Source organism: Octopus sinensis, linkage group LG27 (genome assembly GCF_006345805.1).
Source record: "Octopus sinensis linkage group LG27, ASM634580v1, whole genome shotgun sequence".
NCBI classification, from domain to species: domain Eukaryota; kingdom Metazoa; phylum Mollusca; class Cephalopoda; order Octopoda; family Octopodidae; genus Octopus; species Octopus sinensis.
The window spans coordinates 16321324-16342291 of record NC_043023.1 but is presented as its reverse complement, the minus strand read 5'-3'; the positions used below and the strand labels follow the sequence as shown (position 1 = coordinate 16342291).

Below are 20968 nucleotides of genomic sequence, written 5' to 3'. Positions count from 1 at the left end.
TATTTGCTCCCTAATCAAAACTTGATTTGTTCATTGCCATAGCTCCATATTGCGTATGTGTTGGGGCCATCTAATTTTAAGTATACTACGCAAGCATCTGTTGATGAATGATTGTATTTGCTTATTTGACTTGACTGTTGTTTGCCATGTCTCAGCCCCATACAATAACACCACTTTTACGTTAGTGTTAAAAATTCTTAACTTAAGTTAAGTTAATTTTTGGGCTCAAAAAGCAAACAGCAAAAGGCCATGTAGGGGAACATGGAGTTATGTACAGGGTGGTGTTCATGCAAAGAGTTCAGGCCATTTGTGGTCAAGGGAGACTTTGAATCGAGCGGTCGTCGGCATCTTCACTATCTCGTCCGGCAGCTTATTCCACGGAACCGCAACCCGGACAGAGAAGGCCCCTCTCCTTCGATTGAGATGAAATCGTCACAGATAGAGCTTTTCGGAGTGACCCCGCAGCCAACGCTCTGGAGCAGGAGTGAAGAACAGCTCTTTCGAGAGGTTATTTTGTTCTTTATTGAAATTACACTTGCGCTCCATACCTTCTTTAACAGGTGAAAAACGGTCCTTGCCTTACTTATTCTCACCTTAATATCTTCGTCGGTGACACCTGAAAACGTTATCTTACTACCTGAATACATAAACTTGGCTACATCCTCTAGTTCACCAGTTTCTAGTTTAATACATTCAATGTTTACTTCATTAACGTGCATAATTTTTGATTTGAGGTTGACTTTCAATCCTAGTTTGGCAGCTATTGCTTCTAATTTTGACATTTTATTTTGCATTTGGTTACGTTTGTGAAAGTAGCGCTATATCATCTGCAAAGTCGAGATCTTCTACAGCTTCCACATCCGTCCATTCAATGCTTGTTTGGCTTTCAATCGTAGTTTCCTTCATGATCCAATCTATGACTAATAGAAATAAAACGGGAGAAAGTATACAGCCCTGTCCTATTAAATCTAAATAATTAGTTAATAAATTATATGAATTGGTATTATCTGGAAGTTGATGATTGAAAGGAATCTATTCCTCCATTTTCTTATTTTGTGTGTATACATATATATATATATATATATATATAAAATAAAGATTATTTGCCAACATAATGTGGCAGTCCTGGTTAGGACGAATGGTACTGTTATTTAGTCTCAGGAAACATCATCTCCAGCTGGTTATACAGCACACTATCTGCATACCAATGGTCTCTGTGTTATTTCCCTTCATCAGCACAGAATAACTGCTCGGCTAGAGATGACTCCACTAAACTCTTGTCCAAAATATATACTTTTCAAAGTGACACACAGTCACTGATCTAAAAAATAGAAAATTATTTCTAAATCTCTGAACAAAAGACATTGAGTAACAGTACTCTAGGGTAAAGATTATTTGCCAACATAATGTGGCAGTCCTGGTCTGGACGATTGTTACTGTTCCTTAGCCCTAGGAAACATCGTCTCCAGCTGGCTATATGACACACTAGCTGCATCCTTATATTTTCAAACAAGGAAGTTTAGCATCCCATAGGACATAGATAATGTGTCATATACCCAGCTGGAGGCAGTGTTTCCTAGGGCTAGATAACAGTAACAATCATCCTAACTAGGACTGCCATATTATGTTGGCAAATAATCCTTACTCTCGAGTAATGTTACTGAATGTTTCTCATTCAGTGACTTAGAAATAATAATTTTCTATTTACATATATATATACATATATATAAACAAAGGGCTTCTTTCAGTTTCCATCTATCAAATACACTCACAAGGCTTTGAAACACACAAGTGTGTATGTATATACATATATACACACACACATATACATACACACACACACAGATACATACAATGGGCTTCTTTCAGTTTCCATCTAGCAAATCCACACAGGCTGTAGTAGAAGACACTTTCCGAAGGTGCAGTGTAGTGGGACTGAACCCGGGACCATATGATTTGGAAGCAAACTTCTTAACTGATTTCATTATTTCAGGAATTGCTGTGCTCAATGGATGTCTCACCCTTTCGATAACAATACCTAATATGAAACGACCGGTGGTTTGGAAGTGCGACAATTATAAATATGAATGTGACAGGACATGCGCTGATGGCCCTGACTATAAAGTGACACAGGATGGAAATACCTCCACGCTTTGGATCAAAAAAGTAACTAAGGAATGTTCGACTTGGAAATTTGATGATGACAACCTTAATGCTGCAGACATTGATTTGAAGATAAAGAGTAAGAAATGATTTATAATAATTTCTTTATTAACCACAGAGGGCTAACACAAAGGAAAACATTCGGGAGGGTCCAGCGTGGGTTTTAGCATGTAAAAAGTCATACAAAGAATAAAAGAAAGTCAAAGTAAAACCCCTGATAGTGGGGGCACTTTCAAGGGCTACGCGTTACGAAAGCCCAGTAAATCCAAGGTCTCCCTGACCACCAGGGTGGATGCCCTCTCCCGGTCTTTCCTCTCCAATATACAGGTACACTCTGAGAGAAGGCCCATTCACTCAGGTAATGCTCACCTCTCTCACCCACCTTTCAACAAACTGCTTGGAAGCCAGCACTTACCTCTCCACCCTGATTTTCCTCTTCAAGTGAAACCTGAAAAAGTTTATTAGGGTTTTGACAAAATGGCAATTGCTGGTCTTCAGCCCTTTCAGACATGTCCACCGTATGATCCCCTTTGCCATGGGGCCCGAGCAGATAAAAACTGGTTGCCCTTCCTGGTTGAAGGAAAGTAGAGGGGCCATCTTCACAATGGACTCAGCTGATAGTTGTATATAATAAGGGTTTCTTTTATTTGCCACAAGGGCAAAGGATGAGGGGGTCAATACCAAGGTGTGTGTGTGTGGGGGTTATATTCTTTTTCTCTTTTTACTTGTTTCAGTCATTTGACTGTGGCCATGCAGGAGCACCGCGTTTTGTCGATCAAATCGACCCCAGGATTTATTCCTTGTAAGCCTAGTACTTATTCTATCAGTTCTCCTTTGCCGAACTGCTAAGTAACGGGGACATAGACACACCAGCATCAGTTGTCAAGCGATGTTTGGAGGACAAACAGACACACAAACACACATATATATATTCATATATACGACAGGCTTCTTTCAGTTTCTGTCTACCAAATCCACTCACAAGGCTTTGGTCGGCCCAAGGCTATAGTAGAAGACACTTGCCCAACATGCCACACAGTGAGACTGAACCCGGAACCATGTGGTTCGTAAGCAAGCTACTTACCACACAGCCACTTCTGCGCCTATTGATAACTCTTACTATAACTTTGTAAGTAGGGTTTGCAATTATCAAAATTTTTAAACTAAAGATTGGGGTGACTGGATGTCAAAAAAATACCAAATACCAAACTTCCAGTTTCTGCTTTCTAGTAAACATTGCAGAAAAGTTTCCATAACAATTTTAAAACTGAAAAGCCCAGGTCCAGGGTATGCCATGGACCTCCGATGCACCACTTCAGATCCCTGTGATATCTATTGGATAGTTTGTACCCCTGATTTTTATCTAAATTTTTGGTGAAAAAAAAGTGAGACCTATTTGTGAGTATGGATGGTACATCTACCAACAATGAAATAAGCCCAATCCCCAAGAAAGGAGCTGTAACACCATACATTCTTCCCTTTGATTTTCTGTGCCTTTCTAGTCTGTGTAAGTTTGCTCTGTTAATATTTAATTCAGATATCTGATGCTTGAATATTCTCCATCTGAAATTTTTCAGTCTTTGCTTCCTCTCTATTAACGTGTACGCATGGATGTATATCTAACCCACTCAGTTTTATTTGTTTATTTACATCGTTATCTCCATATCTGCCCACCTGGATTCCCCTTATAGCCACTCTTTACCCCATGGACTTTGTTCTTGGTAAAGATTTCAGAGTGTAAGGTCATTTGAGTAGGGCTAAGTGTTTTCAATACAGACTGTCCCAGAATTAATTATCTATTTCAGTGAAATTGGACCTTTTTTTTTAAAGACCCTTTTTGTCTCTGCTTCACATATTTAATATATGTTAAGTGATTAAATTTTTAATTTTGTTTATAATTTTATTTTCATTCCTTATCTGTCCATGACAGCTTTTTTCAATACGATTGCAATTAATTTCTTTACCACAATGCCCCAGATGGAGCAATCTTTTAGCTGAACTTAAAGAATGCATTCAGTTAGCAGTGCAGAAGATAAACTCCTCAAATACTTCCAAATGTGTTTCACAAGTCTACAGATACATTTGAAATTTCCATTGTGCCGATGGAGCACATTTTGAAAATTCTCAATAAAGTTTTGAGGAAAGATTTATAAATTACACGTCACTGGCACAGGTGCCTTTTACTAATTACCGATACTGGCCACATCCTTGATTTCCATTAGCTTGACATATCTTCTGTAGAAGAGCAAATCCCCAGAAATCGCAGTCACTTATCAATACATGTCAGCCTCAACATCCAAAGCCCTCATGTTCCACCGTTTTGTCCTGCACCTTCCAGGGTCCACCTCTTCCACAGATTGCCTCCACAGTTAGAGATCAGCACTTCTTTACATAGCAGTCCTTGTCCGTTCATTTTTAGAATGACATTGTAAGACAGGTGTAAAAGGCTGACCCATTACCAGTTTAAACACGAAACAGGTAGAATCTTTGTGCCAGGTATGGCTACTTTAACTCGTTAGCAATCAGTTTATTTCGTTTAATGTAGTGCTCATTTAGTCTTGGTTTTTGAATTAATCATTCTTTATTTTGTAGTTTTGACATTTTGCTGATGTGATTGTTTATTTTTAGACTGACATTGTAGGGTAGGTGTGAGGGGCTGGACCCGGCCACTTAGAACATAAAACGGATATTGCTGGTTTAATCATTTAGCAATCAAATTACTGTGAAATATAGTGTTCATTTATTCACATTGTTTTGAATTATTTCATCTTAAAATCAAAAATTTTTGTTTTCATATTTTACAGGTTTCTCAAGTGCAAACATTTACAAGATCACCCAAAGTGGTAAATATATTCTTGTTTCCTACATTTGACCCTCCAACGTGGAGTATAGGCCACTCATAATTGAATTCCATGTTGCATAATATTTCGCCTCTGTACTTATACTCTGCCATGAATGTCCTCCTTTCTCTAGTTCCTTTTGTGTTGATCTATGCCACGAGTTCTTAGGCCTACCTTTCTTTCTATATCCAACCGGTTTCCACTTTAAAGCACTTTTCACTACATTTAGTGTGTCTTTTCTAATTGTGCTACCAATCCACTTCCTCCTTTTCTTAAATATTTGCTCCCTAATCAAAACTTGATTTGTTCATTGCCATAGCTCCATATTGCGTATGTGTTGGGGCCATCTAATTTTAAGTATACTACGCAAGCATCTGTTGATGAATGATTGTATTTGCTTATTTGACTTGACTGTTGTTTGCCATGTCTCAGCCCCATACAATAACACCACTTTTACGTTAGTGTTAAAAATTCTTAACTTAAGTTAAGTTAATTTTTGGGCTCAAAAAGCAAACAGCAAAAGGCCATGTAGGGGAACATGGAGTTATGTACAGGGTGGTGTTCATGCAAAGAGTTCAGGCCATTTGTGGTCAAGGGAGACTTTGAATCGAGCGGTCGTCGGCATCTTCACTATCTCGTCCGGCAGCTTATTCCACGGAATCGCAACCCGGACAGAGAAGGCCCCTCTCCTTCGATTGAGATGAAATCGTCACAGATAGAGCTTTTCGGAGTGACCCCGCAGCCGACGCTCTGGAGCAGGAGTGAAGAACAGCTCTTTCGAGAGGTTATTTTGTTCTTTATTGAAATTACACTTGCGCTCCATACTTTCTTTAACAGGTGAAAAACGGTCCTTGCCTTACTTATTCTCACCTTAATATCTTCGTCGGTGCCACCTGAAAACGTTATCTTACTACCTGAATACATAAACTCGGCTACATCCTCTAGTTCACCAGTTTCTAGTTTAATACATTCAATGTTTACTTCATAAACGTGCATAATTTTTGATTTGAGGTTGACTTTCAATCCTAGTTTGGCAGCTATTGCTTCTAATTTTGACATTTTATTTTGCATTTGGTTACGTTTGTGAAAGTAGCGCTATATCATCTGCAAAGTCGAGATCTTCTACAGCTTCCACATCCGTCCATTCAATGCTTGTTTGGCTTTCAATCGTAGTTTCCTTCATGATCCAATCTATGACTAATAGAAATAAAACGGGAGAAAGTATACAGCCCTGTCCTATTAAATCTAAATAATTAGTTAATAAATTATATGAATTGGTATTATCTGGAAGTTGATGATTGAAAGGAATCTATTCCTCCATTTTCTTATTTTGTGTGTATACATATATATATATATATATATATAAAATAAAGATTATTTGCCAACATAATGTGGCAGTCCTGGTTAGGACGAATGGTACTGTTATTTAGTCTCAGGAAACATCATCTCCAGCTGGTTATACAGCACACTATCTGCATACCAATGGTCTCTGTGTTATTTCCCTTCATCAGCACAGAATAACTGCTCGGCTTGAGATGACTCCATTAAACTCTTGTCCAAAATATATACTTTTCAAAGTGACACACAGTCACTGATCTAAAAAATAGAAAATTATTTCTAAATCTCTGAACAAAAGACATTGAGTAACAGTACTCTAGGGTAAAGATTATTTGCCAACATAATGTGGCAGTCCTGGTCTGGACGATTGTTACTGTTCCTTAGCCCTAGGAAACATCGTCTCCAGCTGGCTATATGACACACTAGCTGCATCCTTATATTTTCAAACAAGGAAGTTTAGCATCCCATAGGACATAGATAATGTGTCATATACCCAGCTGGAGGCAGTGTTTCCTAGGGCTAGATAACAGTAACAATCATCCTAACTAGGACTGCCATATTATGTTGGCAAATAATCCTTACTCTCGAGTAATGTTACTGAATGTTTCTCATTCAGTGACTTAGAAATAATAATTTTCTATTTACATATATATATACATATATATAAACAAAGGGCTTCTTTCAGTTTCCATCTATCAAATACACTCACAAGGCTTTGAAACACACAAGTGTGTATGTATATACATATATACACACACACATATACATACACACACACACAGATACATACAATGGGCTTCTTTCAGTTTCCATCTAGCAAATCCACACAGGCTGTAGTAGAAGACACTTTCCGAAGGTGCAGTGTAGTGGGACTGAACCCGGGACCATATGATTTGGAAGCAAACTTCTTAACTGATTTCATTATTTCAGGAATTGCTGTGCTCAATGGATGTCTCACCCTTTCGATAACAATACCTGATATGAAACGACCGGTGGTTTGGAAGTGCGACAATTATAAATATGAATGTGACAAGACATGCCCTGATGGCCCTGACTATAAAGTGACACAGGATGGAAATACCTCCACGCTTTGGATCAAAAAAGTAACTAAGGAATGTTCAACTTGGAAATTTGATGATGACAACCTTAATGTTGGAAAAATTAATTTGGAGATAAAGAGTAAGGAAATGATTTATAATAATTTCTTTATTAACCACAGAGGGCTAACACAAAGGAAAACATTCGGGAGGGTCCAGCGTGGGTTTTAGCATGTAAAAAGTCATACAAAGAATAAAAGAAAGTCAAAGTAAAACCCCTGATAGTGGGGGCACTTTCAAGGGCTACACGTAAAGAAAGCCCACAAAATCCATGGTCTCCCTGACCACGAGGGTGGATGCCCTCTCCCAGTCTTTCCTCTCCAATATACAGGTACACTCTGAGAGAAGGCCCATTCACTCAGGTAATGCTCACCTCTCTCACCCACCTTTCAACAAACTGCTTGGAAGCCAGCACTTACCTCTCCACCCTGATTTTGCTCTTCAAGTGAAACCTGAAAAAGTTTATTAGGGTTTTGACAAAATGGCAGTTGCTGGTCTTCAGCCCTTTCAGACATGTCCACCGTATGATCCCCTTTGCCATGGGGCCCGAGCAGATAAAAACTGGTTGCCCTTCCTGGTTGAGGGAAAGTAGAGGGGCCATCTTCACAATGGACTCAGCTGATAGTTGTATATAATAAGGGTTTCTTTTATTTGCCACAAGGGCAAAGGATGAGGGGGTCAATACCAAGGTGTGTGTGTGGGTGGGGTTATATTCTCTTTCTCTTTTTACTTGTTTCAGTCATTTGACTGTGGCCATGCTGGAGCACCGCCTTTTGTCGATCAAATCGACTCTAGGATTTATTCTTTGTAAGCCTAGTACTTATTCTATCGGTTCTCTTTTGCCGAACTGCTAAGTAATAGGGACGTAGACACACCAGCATCAGTTGTCAAGCGATATTTGGAGGACAAACAGACACACAAACACACATATATATATATACATATATACGACGGGCTTCTTTCAGTTTCTGTCTACCAAATCCACTCACAAGGCTTTGGTCGGCCCGAGGCTATAGTAAAAGACACTTGCCCAACATGCCACACAGTGAGACTGAACCCGGAACCATGTGGTTCGTAAGCAAGCTACTTACCACACAGCCACTTCTGTGCCTATTGATAACTCTTACTATAACTTTGTAAGTAGGGTTTGCAATTATTAAAATTTTTAAACTAAAGATTGGGGTGACTGGATGTCAAAAAAATACCAAATACCAAACTTCCAGTTTCTGCTTTCTAGTAAACATTGCAGAAAAGTTTCCATAACAATTTTAAAACTGAAAAGCCCAGGTCCAGGGTATGCCATGGACTACCGATACACCACTTCAGATCCCTGTAATATCTATTGGATAGGTTGTGCCCCTGATTTTTATCTAAATTTTTGGTGAAAAAAAGCGAGACCTATTTGTGAGTATGGATGGTACATCTACCAAAGATGAAGTAACCCCGATTGCCAAGAAAGGAGCTGTAACACCATACATTCTTCCCTTTGATTTTCTGTGCCTTTCTAGTCTGTGTAAGTTTGCTCTGTTAATATTTAATTCAGATTTCTGATGCTTGAATATTCTCCGTCTGAAATTTTTCAGTCTTTGCTTCCTCTCTATTAACGTGTACGCATGGATGTATATCTTACCCACTCAGTTTTATTTGTTTATTTACATCATTATCTCCATATCTGCCCACCTGGATTCCCCTTATAGCCACTCTTTACCCCATGGACTTTGTTCTTGGTAAAGATTTCAGAGTGTAGGGTCATTGGAGTGGGGCTAAGTGTTTTCAATACAGACAGTCCCAGAATTAATTATCTATTTCAGTGAAAATGGACCCTTTTTTTTTAAAGGTACTTTTTGCCTCTGCTTCACATATTTAATATATGTTAAGTGATTAAATTTTTAATTTTGTTTATAATTTTATTTTCATTCCTTATCTGTCCATGACAGCTTTTTTCAATACGATTGCAATTAATTTCTTTACCACAATGCCCCAGATGGAGCAATCTTTTAGCTGAACTTAAAGAATGCATTCAGTTAGCAGTGCAGAAGATAAACTCCTCAAATACTTCCAAATGTGTTTCACAAGTCTACAGATACATTTGAAATTTCCATTGTGCCGATGGAGCACATTTTGAAAATTCTCAATAAAGTTTTGATGAAAGATTTATAAATTACACGTCACTGGCACAGGTGCCTTTTACTAATTACCGACACTGGCCACATCCTTGATTTCCATTAGCTTGACATATCTTCTGTAGAAGAGCAAATCCCCAGAAATCGCAGTCACTTATCAATACATGTCAGCCTCAACATCCAAAGCCCTCATGTTCCACCGTTTTGTCCTGCACCTTCCAGGGTCCACCTCTTCCACAGATTGCCTCCACAGTTAGAGATCAGCACTTCTTTGCATAGCAGTCCTTGTCTGTTCATTTTTAGAATGACATTGTAAGACAGGTGTAAAAGGATGACCCATTACCAGTTTAAACACGAAACAGGTAGAATCTTTGTGCCAGGTATGGCTACTTTAACTCGTTAGCAATCAGTTTATTCCGTTTAATGTAATGCTCATTTAGTCTTGGTTTTTGAATTAATCATTCCTTATTTTGTAGTTTTGACATTTTGCTGATGTGATTGTTTATTTTTAGACTGACATTGTTGGGTAGGTGTGAGGGGCTGGACCCGGCCACTTAGAACATAAAACAGATATTGCTGCTTTAATCATTTAGCAATCAAATTACTGTGAAATATAATGTTCATTTATTCACATTGTTTTGAAATATTTCATCTTAAAAACCAAAGTTTTTTTTTTCATCTTTTACAGGTTTCTCAAGTGATAGCATTTATGAGATCTACCAAAGTGGTAAATATATTCTTCTTTCCTACCTTTGACCCTCCAACGTGGAGTATAGGCCACTCATAATTGAATTCCATGTTGCATAATATTTCGCCTCTGTACTTATACTCTGCCATAAATGTCCCCCTTTCTCTAGTTCCTTTTGTGTTGATCTATGCCACGAGTTCTTAGGCCTACCTTTCTTTCTATATCCAACCGGTTTCCACTTTAAAGCACTTTTCACTACATTTAGTGTGTCTTTTCTAATTGTGCTACCAATCCACTTCCTCCTTTTCTTAAATATTTGCTCCCTAATCGAAACTTGATTTGCTCTTTGCCATAGCTCCATATTGCTTATGTGTTTGGGCCATCTAATTTTAAGTATACTACGCAAGCATCTGTTGATGAATAGTTGTATTTGCTTATTTGACTTGACTGTTGTTTGCCATGTCTCAGCCCCATACAATAACACTGCTTTTACGTTAGTGTTAAAAATTCTTAACTTAAGTTATGTTAAGTTAATTTTTGGGGTCAAAAAGCAAAAAGCAAGGCCATGTAGGGGAACATGGAGTTATGTACAGGGTGGTGTTCATGCAAAGAGTTCAGGCCATTTGTGGTCAATGGAGACTTTGAACCGAGCAGTCGTTGGCATCTTCATTATCTCGTCCGGCAGCTTATTCCACGGAACCGCAACCCGGACAGAGAAGGCCCCTCTCCTTCGACTGAGATGAAATCGTCACAGATAGAGCTTTTCGGAGTGACCCCGCAGCCGATGCTCTGGAGCAGGAGTGAAGAACATCTCTTCCGAGAGGTTACTTTGTTGTTTATTGAAATTACACTTGCGCTCCATACTTTCTTTAACAGGTGAAAAACGGTCCTTGCCTTACTTATTCTCACCTTAATATCTTCGTCGGTGCCACCTGAAAACGTTATCTTACTACCTGAATACATAAACTCGGCTACATCCTCTAGTTCACCAGTTTCTAGTTGAATACATTCAATGTTTACTTCATAAACGTGCATAATTTTTGATTTGAGGTTGACTTTCAATCCTAGTTTGGCAGCTATTGCTTCTAATTTTGACATTTTATTTTGCATTTGGTTACGTTTGTGAAAGTAGCGCTATATCATCTGCAAAGTCGAGATCTTCTACAGCTTCCACATCCGTCCATTCAATGCTTGTTTGGCTTTCAATCGTAGTTTCCTTCATAATCCAATCTATGACTAATAGAAATAAAACGGGAGAAAGTATACAGCCCTGTCGAACTCCTGTTTTTATATCGAATTTATCCGTAGCTCCGTTTCCTTGCAAGACTCGGCATGACATTCCTTGGTAAGTTGCTCTTATTATAGATATGTACTTGTCTGGTATGCCATAGTGCTGCATAATTTTCAATAAGCCTTCCCTATCTACACTATCGAATGCTTTTTCGAATTCAATAAATCGGTGCATTCCACTCTGCGCTTTGCTCTACGATGATACAAAGAGTGGCGATTTGATCTCTTCCTAAATCCAGCTTCTTCTTTACACAACAATTTGTAAACTGCTGTCCTCATCATCTCTAAAAGTATTCTGTTAAAATCTTTTCCGGAGCTGATAATAGCATAATCCGTTTATAATTTCCGCAAAAGCTTAAATCTCCTTTTTTTGGCAATTTCACAATGAATCCCTCTTTCCAATCATTAGGCACATTTTCTTCCTGCCCTATCTTAGAAAATAATGGATGAAACATTTCTACTGCTATTTCATCATCATCATCATCGTTTAACGTCCGCTTTCCATGCTAGCACGGGTTGGACGGTTCGACCGGGGTCTGGGAAGCCAGGAGGCTGCACCAGGGCCCTCTGATCTGGCAGTGTTTCTACAGCTGGATGCCCTTCCTAATGCCACTGCAGCTTCTTTTAATTGGTAAGCTCCCAGACAAACTGAAAGAAGGAATAATATGCTGTATTCATAAAGGAGGAAGCAGGGCAGGTGCTAAAAATTATAGGCCTGTCTCTCTGACCTCACATTTCAGCAAAGTCATGGAATGAATAGTCTGCAAGAAACTAATCATGTTCCATGAAGAAAATTACTTGCTGACTGATACCTAGCATGGATTCCGGCCAGGTAGAAGCTGCCTCTTACAATATTATGACTGGGTGTTAAGTATTTTGTTATTTTGTCCCTTGCTTATCTCTTGTGTGTTTATATATTTATAACTTGCCAGTGATGCCCTGCACTTAATATATATATATATATACATATATATACATATATATACATATATATATATATATATATATATATATATATATATATATATATATATATATACTCAAAATAAGCAACAAGAATGACTCCGGTAATTTGGTACGATCGTTTCGTACTACATCACTTTATTAAATGCTGTAAGTATTACAACAGATTTAAGATGCTGAGTACTCATCAGCCAATTATAGAGGCTTTCTTCTCTATATGTTGCCACTTAACTTGAACATTTTTGTATTAATGGAAAACCTCTATAATTGGCTGATGAGTGCTCAGTATTTTAAAACTGTTGTAATACTTACAACATTTAATAAAATGATGTAGTACGAAACGATCGTACCAAATTACCGGAGTAATTCTTGTTGCTTATTTTCATTATAATCACCCCACGGATTTCTAAGGATAACACCATACAAAATTCTGGTGCATCTAAATTAAGTAACATTTTCACTTGAATCTAAATTTTTGCTGAACTCATATATATATATATATGTATATATATATATATATAAAGTAAAGATTATTTGCCAACATAATGTGGCAGTTGTCTCAGGAAACATCATCTCCAGCTGGTTATACAGCACACTATCTGCATACCAATGGTCTCTGGGTTATTTCCCTTCATCAGCACCGAATAACTGCTCGGCTAGAGATGACTCCACTAAACTCTTGTCCAAAATATATACTTTCCAAAGTGACACAAAGTCTCTGATCTAACAAATAGAAAATTATTTCTAAATCTCTGAACAAAAGACATTGAGTAACAGTACTCTAGGGTAGAGATTATTTGCCAACATAATATTGCAGTCCTGGTTAGGACGATTGTTACTGTTCCTTAGCCCTAGGAAACATCGCCTCCAGCTGGCTATATGACGCACTAGCTGCATCCTTATATTTTCAAACAAGGGAGTTTAGCATCCCATAGGACATAGATAATGTGTCATATACGCAGCTGGAGGCAGTGTTTCCTAGGGCTAAATAGCAGTAACAATCACCCTAACTAGGACTGCCATATTATGTTGGCAAATAATCTTTACTCTCGAGTAATGTTACTGAATGTTTCTCATTCAGAGACTTAGAAATAATAATTTTCTATTTACATATATATAAACAATGGGCTTCTTTCAGTTTCCATCTATCAAATACACTCACAAGGCTTTGAAAGACACAAGTGTGTATGTATATATATATATACACACACATACACACAATTATACATAGAATGGGCTTCTTTCAATTTCCATCTTGAAAATCCACTCACAAGGCTGATGCTGTAGTAGAAGACACTTTCCCAAGGTGCTGTGTAGTGGGACTGAACCCAGGACCATATGATTTGGAAGCAAACTTGATTTCTTTATTTCAGGAACTGCTGAGCTCTATAGAGATCTCAACCTTGAGATATATGTACCAAACATGAAACGACCGGTGGCTTGGATTTGCCAGGATAATAGATATGAATGTGACAGGACATGCGCTGATGGCCCTGACTATAAAGTGACACAGATAGCAAGTATCTCCAAGCTTTGGATCAAAAACGTAACTAAGGAATGTTTGACTTGGAGATTTGAAGACGACAACCTTAAAGTTGGAAGAATTGATTTGAAGATAAAGAGTAAGGAAATGATTTATAATAATTTCTTTATTAACCACAGAGGGCTAACACAAAGCAAAACATTCGGGAGGGTCCAGTGTGGGTTTTAGCATGTAAAAAGTCATACAAAGAATAAAAGAAAGTCAAAGTAAGATCCCTGATAGTGGGGGGACTTTCAAGGGCCACACGTAAAGAAAGCCCACAAAATCCAAGGTCTCCCTGACCACCAGGGTGGATACTCTCTCCCAGTCTTTCCTCTCCAATATACAGGTACACTCTGAAAGAGAAGGCCCATTCACTCAGGTAATGCTCACCTCTCTCACTCACCTTTCAACAAACTGCTTGGAAGCCAGTACTTACCTCTCCACCCTGATTTTCCTCTTCAAGTGAAACCTGAAAAAGTTTATTAGGGTTTTGACAAAATGGCAGTTGCTGGTCTTCAGCCCTTTCAGACATGTCCACTGTATGATCCCCTTTGCCATGGGCCCCGAGCAGATAAAAACTGGTTGCCCTTCCTGGTTGAGGGAAAGTAGAGGGGCCATCTTCACAATGGACTCAGCTGATAGTTGTATATAATAAGGGTTTCTTTTATTTGCCACAAGGGCAAAGGATGAGGGGGTCAATACCAAGGTGTGTGTGGGGGGGGCGGGTTATATTCTCTTTCTCTTTCTCTTTTTACTTGTTTCAGTCATTTGACTGTGGCCATGCTGGAGCACCGCCTTTTGTCGATCAAATCGATCCCAGGATTTATTCTTTGTAAGCCTAGTACTTATTCTATCGGTTCTCTTGCTGAACTGCTAAGTGATGGGGACATAGACACCCCAGCATCAGTTGTCAAGCAATGCTAGGGGGACAAACAGACACACAAACACACATATATATATACATTATATATACATATATACAACGGGCTTCCTTCAGTATCCGTCTACCAAATCCACTCACAAGGCTTTATATAACCAAGCTTATGTGTGCAACATAGTGTTACTGGAAATTTTGATGGGGACTTTTCCTTTAGATCACTTTGAAATGGAATTTGTATAACAGAAACGAAAGTATTTTTTAATAGTTTAGTATGAAAATGGTCAAACTTGGGAGATATTACTATTTTTTGTTAAAAACAAAAGGTATATATTTTATTGTTTGTCAACTGCAGATCCGTAACCTGAACCTAATGGATCAAGACCCCTCAGAACACTCGAGATTGTCGGAATCATTCTTGGCATACTCAGCCTTGCTATAATCCTTGTCGGACACTCTTTCTTCTGCTGCAAATATTTTAAGAAATAAACATTTGTATAAGAACGCTACAATTTGTGTTTTTTTATCTATATTTATCCTCTAAAAGAAAAAAATAATTCTATTTATCAGATTAAGACTTTCACTGACTGCATTGGCATCGTTGGTTTTTTAAATAAATTATATCCATATTTTAGCAATATTTTTTCCAAAACTCTGCTCCGTCTTTTACTGGGAATTTAAAAATCTTAAAAGCTATTAACTGTATATTTATCAATTTAGGACAACAACTAATTTCATTTATATAATTAACAGACAAAACTACATCAATACACTAAACTTGAAATCAATAAATTTGAAACCGAAGGAGCTGAAGGGAAAAACACAAACAGAAAAGGTCCACTTTTTAAAAAATTATGTCCAGAAAAAGTGAGCGGTAGCAGATTCAGCATGGAAAATTACATGAATATTCCAAATTTGAAAATTTTGACTGAATCTTAGAATGCAAAAGAATGAGATGATGTGTGATGTGTGTGTGTGGTGTCCCACCAACGTGTGCTATTCCAATATAATTGCAATCTACACTTTCTTAAAGGTATTTCTCAAAATTTTCATTTAAAAATACCCATTTTTCCAGAAGTTATGAAGAAACAAAGTCGGTGGGGTACATTTGCATATGTATACCCATTGCTTTAGCATAAATATCTTCAATTATAATCAAAGGGTCACTGCTTCCGTAGCCAACGAGAACAAAATCCTTAAGCATAGGAAATGAAGTGTGACCCATTTCTTCCACCTGTGACATTTGCCACAGTGAAGTTCTTACCATTGTTGGCGCCTCGCCTTACAGAATGCGTTCGGTGATCCCTATAAGGGTACTTGCTGCACCTCCTGTTTGTGTTTCTTTTGGTTTAGGATTTGTACACTGGCCCCACAATTCCTACTGCTTCGGGAATCTGGCCTGGAAGTTGTTTTCTTTAAGCAAGTCAAGGACCTTTTGCGATTTTATTTCCTTTTCTGTATAATTGTTTATTTATTTTTATATCTGAAACGCTGATTATTTCTTGCTTAAAATTATAAATTATTGTCAAGTGTCCAACGTTTTTTTGTGTTATTGGATGGTTGTGAATGCCATAAAAGGTGCAAAATCTTTCCTTTCAGGTTCACAGCGAACTGTGGAGGTGCAATGACCCAGTGGTTAGGGCAGCGGACTCACGGTCGTAGGATCGCAGTTTCGATTCCCAGACCGGGCGTTGTGAGTGTTTATTGAGCGAAAACACCTAAAAGCTCCACGAGGTTCCGGCAGGGATGGTGGTGATCCCTGCTGTATTCTTTCACCACAACTTTCTCTCACTCTTACTTCCTGTTTCTGTTGCACCTGTATTTCAAAGGGCCGGCCTTGTCACTCTCTGTGTCACGCTGAATATCCCCGAGAACTACCTTAAGGGTGCACGTGTCTGTGGAGTGCTCAGCCACTTACACGTTAATTTCACAAGCAGGCTGTTCCGTTGATTGGATCAACCGGAACCCTCGACGTCGTAACCGATGGAGTGCTTCCACCACAGTGAACTACGACAGACAAATGGTAAAATTGGGAGAGAATTAGATATCATCATCATCATTGTTTGACCGTGGTCAAGACAATGGAATTTACCATGCTACGCCAGACTTCACGGTCCATCATAGCATTACGGAAGTCCTGTTGCTGGATGCCTGTATCCCTGGAGATTACATCAGGGTAGGAGAGTGTGCGCCCTCTGGTATCGTGACCGTGTTCGAGACAATGGAATTTACTATGCTACGCCAGACTTCACGGTCCATCATAGCATTACGGAGGTCCTGTTGCTGGATGCCTGTATCCCTGGAGATTACATTAGGGTAGGAGAGTGTGTGCCCTCTGGTATCACAACCGTGGTTGAGACAATAGAATTTACTATGCTACGCCAGACTTCACGGTCCATCATAGCATTACGGAGGTCCTGTTGCTGGATGCCTGTATCCCTGGAGATTACATTAGGGTAGGAGAGTGTGTGCCCTCTGGTATCACAACCGTGGTTGAGACAATAGAATTTACTATGCTACGCCAGACTTCACGGTCCATCATAGCATTACGGAGGTCGTGTTGCTGGATGCCTGTATCCCTGGAGATTACGTTAGGGTAGGAGAGGGTGCGCCCTCTGGTATCGCGACCGTGGTAGAGACAATGGAATTTACCATGCTACGCCAGACTTCACGATCCATCATAGCATTACGGAGGTCCTGTTGCTGGATGCCTGTATCCCTGGCTGTTTAGTTACGTGGAAATTAGAGAAACCATGTCATTGTGATATCTGTGGTGAATGGTTCTCTCAAATAAATCTCTTAGATAAACACAGACACACATTGATATGGAAGAGAAACCATGTAACTGATTCTGTGGTATATCCTTCTCTGAAAAAAGACAATTAACTACAGATATATTTCTCATCATAGAGAAGAGTGACTGTATCAATATTGTTCATGGCCTTCAGGAAATTCTTCTTTTAATGAAGAAACCGCTACAGAAAATGGGATTTTTTTCTAGCAGTGTGATATCAAAATGTCACCCATAATTATGACCCTAGTATCGATCTATTGCATTTCAATCTGCTCTAGGGTTAGGGTTAGGGGTGCGGGGAAGGTATCTTATTTCTTCAGAAATGTTAATAAACCCAATCTGTTTCTTAAACGAGGGGCATATTCATACGGCAGAGAATGTTTTCACCTCAAGAAACGTCATTGATTGGTTGAAATTGCAGAAATTGAAGGAAAAAACAACAAATATCTTACAAACTATAGAATTTTCTCAATAAAGCCAAGAGAAAAAGATGTTTTATAAACACATTCTACCAGTATACGAAGTTTAAAAGTGTTTAGTTACGTGGAAATTATTTTAAAAAACTGCCGGTCAAACGGAAAAGATCCCAAATATCTTACAAACTATAGAATTTTCTCAATAAAGCCAAGAGAAAAAGATGTTTTATAAACACATTCTACCAGTATAGGAAGTTTAAAAAGTGTTTAGTTAGGTGGAAATTATTTTAAAAAACTGCCGGTCAAACGGAAAAGATCCCAAATATCTTACAAACTATAGAATTTTCTCAATAAAACCAAGAGAAAAAGATGTTTTATAAACACATTCTACCAGTATACGAAGTTTAAAAGTGTTTAGTTACTTGGAAATTATTTTTAAAAAACTGCCGTTCAAAGCGAAAAGATCCCAAATATCTTACAAACTATAGAATTTTTTCAATAAAGCCAAGAGAAAAAGATGTTTTATAAACACATTCTACCAGTATACGAAGTTTAAAAGTGTTTAGTTACGTGGAAATTATTTTAAAAAACTGCCGGTCAAACGGAAAAGATCCCAAATATCTTACAAACTATAGGATTTTCTCAATAAAGCCAAGAGAAAAAGATGTTTTATAAACACATTCTACCAGTATACGAAGTTTAAAAGTGTTTAGTTACGTGGAAATTATTTTAAAAAACTGCCGGTCAAACGGAAAAGATCCCAAATATCTTACAAACTATAGAATTTTTTCAATAAAGCCAAGAGAAAAAGATGTTTTATAAACACATTCTACCAGTATACGAAGTTTAAAAGTGTTTAGTTACGTGGAAATTATTTTAAAAAACTGCCGGTCAAACCGAAAAAATCCCAAATATCTTACAAACTATAGAATTTTCTCAATAAAGCCAAGAGAAAAAGATGTTTTATAAACATATTCTACCAGTTTACGAAGTTTAAAAGTGTTTAGTTACATGGAAATTATTTTAAAAAACTGCCGGTCAAACCGAAAAAATCCCAAATATCTTACAAACTATAGAATTTTCTCAATAAAGCCAAGAGAAAAAGATGTTTTATAAACACATTCTACCAGTATACGAAGTTTAAAAGTGTTCAGTTACGTGGAAATTATTTTAAAAAACTGCCGGTCAAAGCGAAAAGATCCGGTATTTCTATAAAATTTCATTGAAAAAACCCAATTTCCTAAAAGCTTAGAGAAAAACTCGGATCTTGTGATTTTTTCCAAGTCCTCACCCCACCCTCCTGTTGCTTTACGCGCATTTTCCCCCCTGTTCGTTGCCTACACATTGTTTTACACCTATTCGAATATTTTTTCTATTTTTTGGATTTTCAGTTCCGGGTCTAGATATGAACATTAAACAAAACTCTTACAAAGTTTTATTGTCAAATGTTTTGTCATAAATAGGCAATCGGGATCTTTTCGGTTTGAACAGCAGTTTTTTCAGTATACGAAGTTTAAAACTTTTTAGTTACCTAGAAATTATGTGCAAATGCCGTTCAAAAAGAAAAGATCCGCAAATCTTTTTCAAGTTCAGGATGTTTGGCTTTTCCCCCCCCTTCTTGCCTTCTTTATCTTTGGCATCTGTTTCATTTCAGCTTTATTTCTTCTCCCTAACCTGAACATTGTTTTCGTCCACATCAAATTTTCTACCATGCTCTTCAGCAAAGTTTAAACATAGCTGAATAAGATCTACGAGGCATTTTATGGGCGTGTAATGTATAAAATGGTTTATTAGAGATTAATGTACATGTTTAAGTCTCGCTTATAAAAGAAAAACCCTAGAAAAGACCCACAGTAGTTCAAACATTTAATACTGGTATTTGATTAAGTATCGTTTGCCACGATAATGGCTAACAGTAGATGCTTATATCTTTATATATATACTAGCAGTATCGCCCGGCGTTGCTCGGGTTTGTAAGGGAAATAACTATATAAGCATTTTTAGAGAGTTACTTCCCTTATAGATGCCAATTCGGGCTTTCTTAGCCATTTCTGTTTTGGTGTTTTCAAGCCATGAAGTCGTTGTTCTAAAAGAACGCTGGTCTCCTTGACAACGCTTTACGACGTTGATTTCCTTACACTCCCTTCCCCACAGCTTCACGAGGGAGGGAAGAAGGGGGAGAAGCAAACACAGGTGCAGGTGTGACCATGGACGCCAACTCCGCCGCCATCGACACACGAAAAAATATGCATTAAAATGGAATAAAAAATGATGTTAAATTATTTTTAAAATCGTAGACTCATCGTAGACGCGCGCTAATACTCAGACGGGCTCGATATTAATCACGACTATAAGATAGCCGAATTTGGTTAAACTGCACCGCAAAATGTGGGAGTAGTTAGGAATCTAAATCGAAGGGGACAGACACTCACACAACTACAGTTTTATATATATAGATTAATGTACATGTTTAAGTCTCGCTTATAAAAGAAAAACCCTAGTAAAGACCCACAGTAGTTCAAACATTTAATACTGGTATTTGATTAAGTATCGTTTGCCACGATAATGGCTAACAGTAGATGCTTATATCTTTATATATAATTATGTATACATAAAAGCAGAACAGACACGCACACACACAAACGAGAACAAGCACGCACACACAACCCAATTAGCCTTCTTCTCGTCCTCCCATTTCAGCAATTATCACGGAAATACCCGAAATCAAATGTCAAATTTTGTCGAGTTATAGTGATGGAATGCCAATTTATTATTATTATTACTCTGTACTTGTTTCAGTCATTTGACTGCGGCCATGCTGGAGCACCGCCTTTAATCGAGCAACTCGACCCCG

General features: G+C 38.1%; 2 protein-coding genes across 28 annotated transcripts in view; one reads left to right on the top strand and one right to left on the bottom strand.

Moving 5' to 3' along the window:
- The window catches only part of LOC115225116, a 384942-nt gene that overhangs the window by 203710 nt on the left and 160264 nt on the right, over positions 1-20968 (bottom strand). The window lies entirely within an intron of this gene.
- LOC115225115 overlaps positions 1-20968 on the top strand; it is a 396737-nt gene that overhangs the window by 265186 nt on the left and 110583 nt on the right. For 19 of the 26 annotated variants that reach the window (XM_036514044.1, XM_036514045.1, XM_036514035.1 and 16 more), the window contains 5 exons: positions 1994-2242; positions 4968-5006; positions 7272-7520; positions 10250-10288; positions 13876-14124. In XM_036514044.1, the coding sequence (XP_036369937.1) occupies positions 1994-2242; positions 4968-5006; positions 7272-7520; positions 10250-10288; positions 13876-14124 (825 nt within the window). Of the gene's footprint in view, positions 1-1993; positions 2243-4967; positions 5007-7271; positions 7521-10249; positions 10289-13875; positions 14125-15259; positions 16429-20968 lie in introns of those variants that run through there. The other 7 variants (XM_036514032.1, XM_036514031.1, XM_036514028.1 and 4 more) reach the window with 5 other exon arrangements.